This window comes from Lagopus leucura, unplaced genomic scaffold, assembly GCF_019238085.1.
Source record: "Lagopus leucura isolate 7727_CA_CO unplaced genomic scaffold, USGS_WTPT01 Super-Scaffold_100001, whole genome shotgun sequence".
In the NCBI taxonomy this organism is placed as follows: Eukaryota; Metazoa; Chordata; class Aves; order Galliformes; family Phasianidae; genus Lagopus; species Lagopus leucura.
The window spans coordinates 6586647-6600368 of record NW_024962262.1 but is presented as its reverse complement, the minus strand read 5'-3'; the positions used below and the strand labels follow the sequence as shown (position 1 = coordinate 6600368).

Below are 13722 nucleotides of genomic sequence, written 5' to 3'. Positions count from 1 at the left end.
AGATCCTCTGCACCTGAGGACCTGAACTCAACAGCCTAAAAGGAGGACGAAAATGGCAGAAAAACTCAAGAATATCTAGAAAAGTTATTTATAATTATTCATAATCCATTAGGTGCCTCATGGATCAGTAAACATAGAATTTCTGTCCTGAAAGAGCTTAAAATCTAAACTTTGGTAAACAAATACAAAGGTCAATCAATTACTGTAAAATTTACAAAACTTTAAAAACAGGAACGGAGAGAAATTCTAAGTCTTCACTTATAATTTGAAAGATATTTCCCTTCTGCTACTTCAATCTCAAAGGCGAAATTGCTCCTAACTCTTCTGCAATTTAAAACACACCAATGACCTTCACAGATCTCCATGTTCCAAATGCATTCTACCCATCTATCAAGAAACAATGATCTGTGTTGTCACTGCAGTCCAACATATCTAATTCTCACTCAAAAATCAATTTTCAGGATTACGAACTAGAAAAAAGAAATTCATGTCAAACCCAACGATTTTTCATAAATACAGATTAGCAGAAGTATATGCAACAAGCATCACATACACACAGATATTTGCCAATATCCCACACATCACACCCAACTTCCTTACATTTATGGCTAGTGCACACAGCTGGTACTGTTCCAAGGTGATGATTTCATGGTAACAGGGTTCTTGTGCCAGCTTCACAATAGCACTACCTGCAGCCAACCTCAATCGAGACATATCAGGTTTACTGAAAAACAAGCACATAGGTTATGAGTTAATAAAAGAATGTAGAATTGTTTGACTTAATTAAATTTTGGTGAATTAGCATTGCTGAAAGACAGCTATTTTAAAAAGAAGAAAAAATCTCCAGAGCTGGCCTCCACCCAGCCTCAGTTCCCAGACAACAGCACAAGTAACTGCTCATATCACAAGTTGTTTCTACTTTATCAGATGTTGAAGTCTATTACCACATACCTATTCCCTCGACCCAGCTTTGCAATGAAAATATTTCTTGGAACTTCCTCGAAGTACAACACGGATGTAAACCTGCTTTAACTGCGTGCTGGATCAGCACACATCAGTACAGGCTGCCTTTCAGAGACCTCAATGACCTCCAACATGGTTCTGTTCAGCATGCTTGCTTTCCTTCAGCAGGGGGCTCCTGTCAAGGAAACAGCCCATTTCCAGTCCCCAAAGTTGCCAAACTTTCTTCTAAGGAATAGATAGCTCAAAATCCTCACTGCACCTCAACACAAATTTATTTTAATTAGAAACATTTAGAGGTGGCCAAATGAATTGTACTTTCAAGACAAAAAGGATGTAACAACCAAAAATATTTTTAACACGTTGGAAGCACTATTACTTGACTTGTACATGCAAACTGTATTCCTACATAGCAAAACACTCCAGGCATTTGCTATTTTTCATATTGAAAGCAATTTTTCTACAGACTGTAACCATGTTTACAAAGGTCCTCAGAATATCAAAAGTATCTTCACATCAGCTTTACAAATTGATATCCACACAACAAGTCCATTAATAAACTTAGTTTGGCTTTCACTCTTAGAAATTTTATCTCAGTAAAAAAAAACATTACTACTGCCTTTCTTCGGATCAAGCAGTAAAATAAAGTAAAAAGTTGTGTGCCTCACTTAAAATTCTCACTAATGAACTATACCCAGTAGTATTAAGTGCAGCCTATTCCTTTGATATCAACAAATTGCATTCCAAATTAAAAATAATCACTCATTCAAGCAGGACTAATATAATTTAATTTCTTAACCATTTGCCCTTTATTCTTAGGGACAGCAAGCACTGTTCTCCTAAGCATTATTATTACCATGAAAACTGTACAAGGCTTTTAAAGATTAAAAGCCACTGTTAAACAGAATAAACACCTGAAGAGCTTAAACTTTCATGTTATCTAATCAGATCTTATAAATACCTCAGTATTTTACGGAAAAATCAAATAGATGATGAGCAGAGGACAATACTACACTACATTTCAAATAGAACAGGAAGATTAACATTTAGTCCTCATATACTAAATTTCATTTTAAGTTGCATCTACTGTGATAAGTGAATCCAAAAAAATTTGATTTTTGCACACCAGTGACTACTGAACAATAACTTAGTGGTACAGAATGAAAGAGCCAAAGAAATGAAATTTAGAACTTTCAGTCTTCCTTAGCTTTGGCAGAGACAGCATTTAATTCTGGAAACTGAATCAAAAGATATTTCTTTACAAGTACAAGTTGGCTCAAACTTTGGGGAGTATATCCAACATATTCTTGTATCCCAGAAATACTTGTAAGCATGTGAGCATGCTGCAGGAAGGAGGAAGAGGACAGTGACAGTTACGTATTTTTATGATAAAAGATGAAGATCAGATCTATCCTATTACCCAGGAGGATTATACTAAAATAAAACACTAAATAAAGGATTTATCTTTCATCAAATTGTCTTAACCAAATATTTTCCAATCTGTACTGTCCCAACATACACAATTTAAAGCAGAAATTAAAACTTCAGTCTGATGTATCTGTTGTTTTCAATTATTTCTTGGCATTTTGAAAATTAACACTACAGATGCCCTTGTCGTATCAGAAACTCCCTAAAGGCTAAAAGGGGGACCTGGACATTTATTTTCTGGAGTGCTATTGCTGTTGCTGAAGACCAGATGTTTGAAATCAGAACAGAAATGCAACCACATGGAAAGATGTTATCAAGTGCAAAATACTGTGTTGGGATGCACAAAGCTAACCCAAATAAATGTGCCTTCAAAATACATCTAGTGTATAATCACCTCTCACTTCACAAACTGATAGCTAAGATTTTCCTTTTCCTCCACAGGGCATAAATGCCAGTGTCTGATTTTGTAAGCATCTTCCATTTTCCACAGAATAAAAATGTTTCTCCTAAAAAGACTCTCTGACAATGTTGTTTGTCAGATGGCAGAGCTGGTTATTATTATATACCATGAAATTCTAAAAGCTTAATTCTAGAAGATTAACGTATTTTTTCCTCTGGTAAGCTTCAGTAAGGAAAAATACAGACTGCCTTCCCAAAAGTCTCAATGCAGTTTCATATTTGGTATCAATACTTTGGGCAACTGCTAGCATCCTCCAATGCTCTTACTTTATGCTCATTATGGATTAAAATTCTTCTACAAATAAGGCATGTAATACCCAGCATGGCTGTTTTTACTAATCAGAAATAGAAGAATTGGTACCATATTGAATTTTGAACTTGTAGAAGTGTTTGTAATTAATAAATAAATCAAAAATAAATACCTGGAAACCACCACTGAGATAATGTTTATTGACAAAATTCAATATTAAACTATTCCTGACACCAGTGAATTTAATTTACCTGTGTTAACATTTCAAAGTAATTAAAAGCAATTCAACAAAGTCAACAATCTCCCTATGTCAAAATGAGAAAGATGAAGAGACAGGATTTATTTGTTTCTGTTGCAAGCGAGTCCTTGTCTTCACACCATACTCTAGGCTGAATCATGCTTTGAAATTTAATAAATCCCATACCTTCACATGGTCACTGAAAAAGTGTATCTGTGTAGATTTAAAGAGTTGAGATCTGAGTCATTTTTATGGTTGATTAAGAAATACTTGTTCCAGAATCTTTAGTTCAACCTTGTAATGATGTGGAACAATAAGATTAGAACATTTTATAACACCAAACTGAATGGCAATAAAAGTGATTACAACATGACTTTCAGCCTACAAGAGGTCAAATGTGTCCCAAACCCAGCTACTTTCATGTAATTCAATTATCTTTAGCAAATTACACATTATTATTTAAAAGACAAATGCAAGCCACAAACACAAATATTGACACTATGCAGAACAGCAGCAGATTTAGTAGTTTAGAAGGCAAGATTCTGCACTGCATGGAGTTTTTCTCTTTTCAAAGCCTACATTAATCCAAAAGAAGCATCAAATTTCCACACCAGAGATCCAGCACAAGCTGCCACTGCATTTTCAAAGGATAAGGCATAAAGGCCCGGAAGGGTCAGCCAGATCAGGAAGATCTGTGTAAAACTAACATGCCTGAAGCATCATTTTCCCTGCTTCAGTTTATGAAGTTACTTTTCAGCACAGGTGCTATAGCTCACAACAGTAGACACAATGCAAAACTGTGCTCCTTGGATGTCAGAACTTTTGAAAGTGCAATACCAGGCATCACAGAATAGCTGTGGTTAGTCGGAACTGCTACAGGTCAGACAGCCACACATGGCTGCTAAAGCAGGGACAACCACTAGGTTGCCCAGAGCATATCTAGACAGCTTTTGAGTATCTCTAATGAGATACTCCACCACATCTTTGAGCAACGTGTGCCAGTAGCCAGACACCTACACAAGTGGAAAAATGTTCTTATGCTCAAACAGAACCTCCTGTGTTTCAGTTCATGCTCATTATCTCTAGTCCTGGCACTGTGTACCACTGAACACAGAACTCCAGGTGGGGCCCTCAGTGGTGACAGTGTAGAGAAAAATGATCTCCCCCAGCTTGCTGGCAATACTCCACCGACTGAAGCCCAGTATGCTGACTGCCTTTCTTGCCACCAAGGCACACAGCTGGCTCATGTTCAACTGGACATGACTGTCAGGTCCCTTTCTGCTTTCCAGCTAGGCAGCTCCCAGCATGTACTGGTGCATGGATTATTCCTTCCCAAGTGCAGGACTTTGCAATTCCCACTGCTGAACTTTGTGAGGTACCTGTCAGCACATCTATCCAGCCCTGTTTCCATCTTTCTGGGTGGCATCACATCTCTCTGGCATATCAGCCACTTCTCTCAGTTTTGTGCCTCCAGCAAACTTTCTAAAGGTACACTGTCACATAATCCAGACCATTAAGGAAGGTGTTAAAGAGACTGACCTCTTGGGTACACCACTGGTTACTGGCCTTCAGCTAAGACTTTGTGCCACTGATTACCATGTTTTGGACTTAACCATTCAGATAGTTTTAAGTTCATCTCATTATCTACTCCAGCCCATGCTTCATCAGCTTCTTTATGAGGATCTTAAAGGAGACAAGTGTTGAAAAGCCTTCTGAAGTTAAGGTAGATTATATTCACTGCTCTCCTCTTGTTTACTAAAATTGTTATTTTATCAAAGAAGATTATCAAGTCAGCCAAGCATGACTTCCTATTGTTAAATCTGAGCTAAGTACTTTTGATGACTTCCCTGTACCTGGAAATGGTTTCTGGAATTAGTCGCTCCACTTTCTAAGGATGAAGGCAAGTCTGATTGGCCTATAGTCAAGTTTTTAGGGTCCTCTGATGGAAGGACATGGACTTATGTTCATCTAGGTGTCTTCTTGACAGGCTCTTTTCCATCAAGAGTTGGCTTTAGTTTTCTCCAGACGTTCCCCTGTCCTCCAGAGCCTGAGACTGGCATAGGCTGCCCAGGAAGGTGGTTGAGTCACCATCCCTGGATGTGTTTAAAAACCATTCGGATGCAGTGCTCAGGGACATGATTTAGCAGTGGGTTGTTAGAGTTCAGGTAGTACATGTACATTCAGGCTGCAGTTGGACCTGATGATCTTTAAGGTCTTTTCCAACCTGAGCAATCCTATGATTCCTGAGTCTGGTCTTGCTAGTAAAGACTGAGACAAAGACAACATTCAATACCCCAGCCTTCCCACATCCTGCATCACCAAGGCTTCTGCCCCATTCAGCAGTGGATGCATACCTTCCCTAGTCTTCCTTTTGTCACCTATTTACAAGCCCTCCTTGTTGTCTTTGACATCCCTCGGCAGATTTAATTCCAGATGGGCTTTGACTATCCTAATGTCCCCATATGCTCAGACAGCACAACTGTATTCCTCCTAGGTTACCTGTCCCTTCTTCCACCTTCTGCACACCTCCGTTACGTCTGAGTTTTGTCAGGAACTCTTTGTTCATTCATGCTGATCTCCTGCCATTTTTGCATGATCTCATGTTTGCCAGAATGAACACTCTGTAATAATCAGTTACCTTGGACCCTTTTTCACAAAGCTACTGGCCTGTAGCTCCAAGCAGTTACGCTGGAAAAACTAATGGTGTTACTTAGTCCCCTGGTAACTGCCACAAATGGTCATATTACAAAATGTAATATGATAAATGTAAAATATGATGTAATATGATATATGTAACAACAATAAAACAGCTATTTATGAGAAATTTTAAGAAAGCCCACACATTACTACAAAGATGATATAGCAGTAAATTCTCAGGTTTCAGCTTTACACACACAACATGGGCCTGAATTTGCAGATGGCTGTACAACATTTAACTCTGCCCCAAAATTAAAATCTTTTTACTCTTACTGGCACAATCCACGTATGCATTTAACAGCTTCTGCAGACACAAGTTTTCAATATTTGGAAAACAATAATGCCTGAAAACTTCTCAAGAAAAAAAACAGTGAAACAAAGAAGTTGTCTAACAGCCATCTAAAAGAGAAATTATTTATTAATGGAGAATTATTTATTAAATGAGAATTAATCTTCTTTACACATTTCCAACTTCATCTCACTTTCAGAGACCTCCAGGGAATAAAGTCTGCCTTCACACAGAAGTGCCTCATGTACTAGCTATTCCCACCTGGGTTCTGGCAACATGCTGAAAACAATACATTGGCGGTATGCTGGCAAATGTGTTTTATGAGAAAAGCTGTTTATGGATTTTGAGCATACACAACAACTGGTACATGGGCAACAATAAGTGACAAAAAAATTTAAAACCCATTTTCAGTGGTACAGAGGAAGTTACTCAGTTTATTCTTGCAGTCTGAGTAATGGCCCTTTAAAGAAGATAAAACAGAAAAAGACATTAAAATACAGCATATCTAAGGTGTTAAAATAAACCAAGACTCAGCAAACTTCTGTAGGAATTCAGCCAAGCTTATCTTTGAGTTCTTAAAAAACAAATCATATAAAGATTCTCATACAGAACAGTCAAGTATTACTTTGACTAAAATTCATGTACTCCACCTATTGCATCACCAAGGGCATCAAAATGTTACCATTTGTTACATACCTAATTTTCCCCTGCTCGGTCAAATCTCCATCACTGTGTAATATTGTTGTTAGCAATCTTAGAGTAGAAGTTCCTGATTTACTGTGATTGTTCTTCATTCCTAGCAACCATCGAACCATCATCTTGATGGCCTGAATCTGAAAGATTTTGATATGCAAATGTCAAGTCACTTCATATGTCTCATTTGAAAAGTAAATACTTTGTTTGTAAGACATTCATAAACATCATGTGCCCACTACTATATTATAGACATACTATAACATCATAACTATTTAAAATAATCTAACAGGTTAACTACTGTTTTCTCAAGTGCTTTTTACTAAGAATGAATGTTTGATCATTTAAAATACTGTGCCCACTACTGAAAGACAACCAGACAGATAAAAATGAAAATTAAAGAACACTAGAAACTGACAATCTTTGACATTAATTACAGCAAATTGAAGTAATATGACATTTAGTTAAAGTTCTGGCAGTTTCTTCCACTACACAATCACATTCTGTCCTGTGAAAACATTGTCTTAATTGACCTTACATCCAAACACTGTGTGATCAGCAAACTATGTATACTTAAGAAAATATTACTGGATCTAAATGAAACATTGCTATGCTCACAGAACTCGGATGCTTTAATAATCCCTACGAAGTCCTTACATATGTTATATTTGAATATAAAATTATTTTAGAAATGTAAATTTAAAACCACTTTGTAGACATTTCAATCAGTACAGTATTAACCTGCATTAAGATAACTGGCTTCAGAAAAGAATATTTCTTTCTTAGCTATTTAAAGAAAAGCCTCAAAGCCTGTTACTTAAGATAACTTGTCCTTTGCTAATGGAAACGCTGAGTCTTTTGAGGCAAGCTTCTAAAAGTACGCAGAATCTAGCAGCTATCATGAAACACTGAATAATTTTTAATTTCTTTAGTGAAAATAAAGCATGAGTTTGGAGAATAAATTTGTTTTATTATCTGAATCTCTCTGTCTTTAGTTTTCCTTCTGTATGAGAGCACAGACAGTAATGAAAACAGAAAGAGGAATATTTTCTTAAAGCAAAATGAAAGCGTTCGTCTAAAACAAGTAGACATTCTTGGGGGGTGGGGAGAAATCCAGAACATAGAATTCAAGAGCTCTACAAAATCTAAACATAAATATTAAAAAAACTAAATACAAAGCTAGCACTGGAAGGAACCTACTACATTCTAAATCTCTTTTAATATGTGATTGTACACAGTAACTTAGAATTCCTTTTTCCCTGAAAGACAAAGTTCTATTATTCTAATATTGTAATATAATATAATTCTATTATTCCAACTTATAGTCAAAATATTATGGAATGAAGTTCATGATATGACCTCCTTCATGTAAAACTGTACACAGTGATCCCTTCAGATCTCTAAATTTTGTCACTAGTATTTTTACACGTTTATTTTTAGCTCCACAGGCCATTTATTCCACCAACAGAATTAAGTATATTGGGAACACCAGCAGGAGGCAGGCTATCAAGAAGTAAAATCACAAATCAAATTTGTGGAACAGAAATGAAATTCAGTTTTGCCCTATCCCTCAGTTGGTATTCAGGCATCCTGAAGCAGTTTGTAGCTATCCACTAGAAGATGATGACAATGACAATAATAATATCAGCAGCAGCAGTTTTGGTAGTCTAACTATTTAATTATTTCATGTCACAACCAGTACCTGTATCATTACTGTCTCCCATTTGTTATGAAGACAGAAACAATATAGTTCTATGTGGTCTTCAAGTAAGAAAGTATATGAATCTTCACTCCTAGAACTGCATAACTTCATCAACACCAGACTACTGTGCATGCCAATTTAGTCAGGGAACAGCCAATGCTGTCTTGTGCTCCTGCATCTCTGGTCAGCTCCTGGTCAACTTTTATTTTAACCTTTGCTTTTCTCCCTTCCTCTCCACAGCTCCTTCCCCCTAGTTTTTAAGAAGCCTACTACTCTAGTCATGCAGTCACATAGCAAGTCCTAAATCCACGTCCTTCAGAATTTTCCTATCTTTCTTCTCTGTTCCTTATTCCTCTGCTGCTGTTACTGATGTTTTGACAACGTTACAACATTGCTTCAGAATCAAATATTCCAATAAAATTAATTAGGGGGCATGAAAATCCTTGCCCACTGCATCAAGCTGCCTGAACATGAGTTTGCACCACCTCCATGTTTTAAATGTCATTTTTGCAGCCAAATAGGGTAACTATCAAAAATAATTCAGGTTGGAAGGAATTTCAGATTATCCCCAGTCCAATCTGAAAGGAAGATCAACTATGAAGTTAGTTTTACTCAGTTCGGTGTTGAAATCCTCTAAGAATAGAGATTGCACAGCCTGCTGGCAACCTGCCTAACTCTGAACAGTTCTTTCCTTATATCTACTCTGAATCTCTTGTCTCACTTTATGCTCTATGAGACTACAATTCTCTGATATCAGAAGTTAAGGTCACAAATTACTCCCTACCACCAGATAAGACAGCACAACATGAATTAGGTGTATTTTAAGTGCAATCAAAAACAATAGTACATGATCACTTTTTTTCCTCCAGAGATGATGTATCACTGGCTGTCATATAAGGGAACTGAAATTAATAACTAGCTTTACATAAACAATCAGCAGCAAGTAAGCATTAACCTTTAAAAATGAAAATTAACAACAAAAAAAATCAACAGTAAATTATAGCCTTTTTCTCTCATCTAGGTTACCATCATACCTCTACTATAAAAACATAGTGGGCTCCCATCCCTTCAAGTAATCCTAGAAAACAATCCTGGAAACACTGTCTCCTTACTACATTCATGTACGTCTACATCAGGTTGCTCAAATTTCTTCTACTCAAGTTTTGGGAGCTACAAATACCACAGAAGTATCACAGAACTTCAAGGTTAGCACAGTAACAAAAAGTGCAACACTGCCTACATAAAACACAGCTAGAGAAATAGAAACCCAATACTGTAGGATATATAGAAACAAACAAGAAATATTAGTGCTACTGTGTAAGACTCAATCTAGCTGCACGGCACACTGAAATATTCATAATTAATCTTGCTAGATTTAAGACAGTCATTAGCTATTTTATACAATTACATTACTAAAGGGGAGAAAGGCTTTTAAAACCAGTGTAAAATACAGTCACAAATCCATTTCTAAACTAATGGTGTGGCCTGCACTCTTCATTAAATATAGGTTTTGCAGTGGTAATAAATGTTACTTAAATTTGCAGATCAATGTTCACAATAACCTGTTTTCACTTGCCAACAAATGCTTCTCACAGTGTTTGAGCTTGGCTTCAACTCCAAGTTGCCCTAGGATTTTCTAGAAGCCAATTTCACTTCCAAATAGCCAAGCTGTAGAAGAGTTTTATCAACAAAAAGCACATTTTAAAGCTGCACAAATCTCTTCAAAAATGTATATATCAAGCAACACTGACTATGCCAAGTGACATGCATAATCACTGAAGTGAAACCATGTATATTTTAAACCAGCAGGTTTTGAAGCATACTACATAACTGCAGCATTGCATGCATAGGAAAAACACCTCTGCTGCAGCTGAATGAGTAAAAAGCTAACAAAGCAGCTCCAAACAGAACTGGTTTCCACTAATTACTTTTGTACCAAGTTGGAAACCAAGGAACTAACTAAACTAGCAGACCAGGAAGCATTAAGGTGCAAAGAGTTTAACAACTTCAATAAAGAAAGCAGAGTCTCTTAAAATCATCTGAGCAACTTCATTCAAAAGGAACTGGAAATTAAATAACTGCTCTAATTAACTTGAAAACAGCATGATACGGAGTATATCTTCTGTAGTTAGAAAGATGCATGATGTTAAACTACAATCTCTCCCTCATCTGAAGGAAGGACATTTAAAAACAAGACATATGCTGTAGAGACTAAGTCTATTTGAGTGAAAAAAGAACTCATAGCAAGAACAGAAATGGCAATAATACATTTATATCAGAGAAAGAACAAGCTTCAGATTACATTTTTAAGCACAGGTTAAAAAAAAGAATATTTTCTTTAATACACATTATTCTTCTACATACAATGTAACACATGTACTCATTTGAGAAGAATGCCAAGTTCAAAAACAACTTTTTCCATATTCCAAAACAGCACTAAGAGTCTACTGAAATGTCCTAAAAATTCAAAAGAAAGAAAAAAGGAGAAAATGTCTTTATGATGTTTAATTCCTGCTGAACAGAAAAATAAAACAAACTAACTTCATTTGTGTTAACATCTGGAAAGGATTTCATGTGCAATGCTTACATAAGGATATAATAAATGACAGTAAAACTTCAATGATGTGCATATTTACTGCATTCATTTTATAGAAGATGATGCTCCCAAAATCAAAATATTTTCTTCTATCCATCCTAAGATGTTTTTTATCTTACGAAGCCATCAATTTAGAAATAGCTTCTCCTTTTTACTTTAATAAAGGTGACAAGGACACAGAGTTGACAGCTGTAGGAACACAGACATTTAATTTTATTATCTGTAACACAATTACAGAAAATGCTACTTACTTTGACTAGTGTTTCAGGAGACACTTCTTCATCTGGGACCCAAAGTTTTGTTGTCTTTTTTCCTGGAAGCTAAAACAAATTTTACATTTTGTTACACTACTGTTAGTCCTCAGTGAAACCTGCTGTAATCTCCTCTTTCTGTTTTCTTCTGAAAGCAATACAGCAGCACTAACTGGTTAGCTGTGTCTTATGTATTTTATAGAAGTAACTACTAGAGAAGTGGGATACGGTTCTTGTCTTGCTATTCAAATACTGGCAAATGTATCACTTGTAAAATGATTTTTGTTGTCTTGCTATTATCTGAATGTTACTACTTCAGAATGTAATAGGCACTGCTTTGAAAATAATTTCTATTTTTCATATCCAGTGGACTGGAATCTCACATGCATAATTTTAGACAGTAAATTTCAACCTAAACATAGCTGACAACACACAATTTATTTTTTCCCTTTGCGATCACCGTCAATACAGAAGTCTCGTGCAGATTAACATTACGAGTCTCAGTTCATTTCAATTTCAAATGCACCATACTGTAGTGGTTTAACCTTGGCTGGCTGCCAGGTGCCTACCCAGCCACTCTCCTGGTTTCTCCTCCTCAGCAGGATGGGGAAGAAAATCTGACAGAACAGTTTGTGCATTGAGACAGGATAAGGAGATCACTCATCAATTATCATCACAGACAAAACAGACTTGGCTTTGGGAAGATTAATTTAATTTACTGCCAACTAAAAATCAGAGTCGGGCACTGAGAAACAAAAGCAAATCAAAACCACCTCCTTCCTACAATCCTGCTTCTTCGAAGTTCAACTTCAATCTTAAATATTCTATTCCTCTTGCATCCACCCCAACTGAACAGCGCAGGGAGACAGAGTTGAGTACATCACACTTCATCTCTGCAGCTCCTTCAAGAAAGCTTACTACCTAAAGCCAACACTCATACTTCCTTAAAAGTAAGAAATGCAACTTGCTCGCTTAAGACAGGAGTGACTGAACTCAATATCAATATTCCTACTTTTAAAAAGAGGCCAGACATGAGTAATCTCAATTGCTGTGTAAACACCCTTTTTTTCTTTTTTTCCTTTTAAGTACTATCAAATCAGCACTAAATTAGTACTTCATCCTTTCCTGTACTGTGAGTACTCAGTTGGGTCACAGCACATGTGGAAATCCAAGCATAACCATCTACAAAGAATAGGAGCAAAAGGTCACATCTATGTGATGAGTATCCTACAACAGGAGGAGGAGAATCTTAGAACAAAGTTTTAAAAGTACTTACCCTGTCATTCATTAGCAAGTCTTTAACAATAAAAGTGGCAACCAAAGATTTCAAAGGGGCAGCAAACTGATCAGGTGCTAGCATGGCTATATGGCCAATAGTAACCAGTGGTGTAATGAGATGCTCAAAATTGCTTGGATCCAGACTTTTATGCAGTGGCTAAAAGAAAGGCAACAAATTAAAGTATTAATTATATAATCTATGTCTTATTCAGATAAGGGGTGGGGGAAGAGACATTCCTATTTCAGAAATACAATTTTTTTAAAGTAAATACTTGTTATTTAGATTTCAAGTCATGTTCACCAACAGATCTAGAAATCGAAAGAACACAAGTCAAGAAGAAAAAGACAAAATGGATGGTGTAAGAAATGGTAGCCCAACCTGAACTGACTGAATACCAACAAATTTAAAAAAGTAATTTCCTATTGAAGAGGTGAGCATAATACATTTCAAGATGGTAATTTCAGTAGTGGATTGATTCATCTCTCAAGGTGATCAGTACTAATCAGAAAGAACATCTGCAGTTTTAACTATGACATCTATATAAGTAATCTCTACCATAATTCAGTATTTCATAGATTCTGTAACCATTTGACTACCCTGGGTCAATCCCAAAAGCACTGAGGGGTGGTGTATAACTCCTCTATAGTCTATTAAAAAAAAAAAACAAAAAACAAAAAAATCCAACCCTAAACATGATCATAAAAGGACCTCTCTAAAGACTGAATGAAGATCAACTAGTTCCAGCCTCCCTGTCATGGGCAGGGACACCACCCACTACCATCAGGCTGCTCAAGGCCCCATTCAACCTGGCCTTCAACAACTCTAGGGAGGAGGGCATCCATAACTTCTCTAGGCAACCTGTTCCAGTATCATGATGGAT

The 13722-nt window shown here is 36.4% G+C and overlaps 1 protein-coding gene across 3 annotated transcripts in view; it reads right to left on the bottom strand.

Annotated features, from left to right (window-relative positions):
* PDS5B (PDS5 cohesin associated factor B) overlaps window positions 1–13722 on the bottom strand; it is a 103787-nt gene that overhangs the window by 24199 nt on the left and 65866 nt on the right. For all 3 annotated transcript variants that reach the window (XM_042867717.1, XM_042867719.1, XM_042867718.1), the window contains exons 21-24: window positions 12840–12998; window positions 11564–11632; window positions 7018–7154; window positions 601–724 (exon numbers count right to left, since the gene is read on the bottom strand). In XM_042867717.1, coding sequence (XP_042723651.1) covers window positions 601–724; window positions 7018–7154; window positions 11564–11632; window positions 12840–12998 — 489 coding nt within the window. The remainder of the gene's footprint in view (window positions 1–600; window positions 725–7017; window positions 7155–11563; window positions 11633–12839; window positions 12999–13722) is intronic.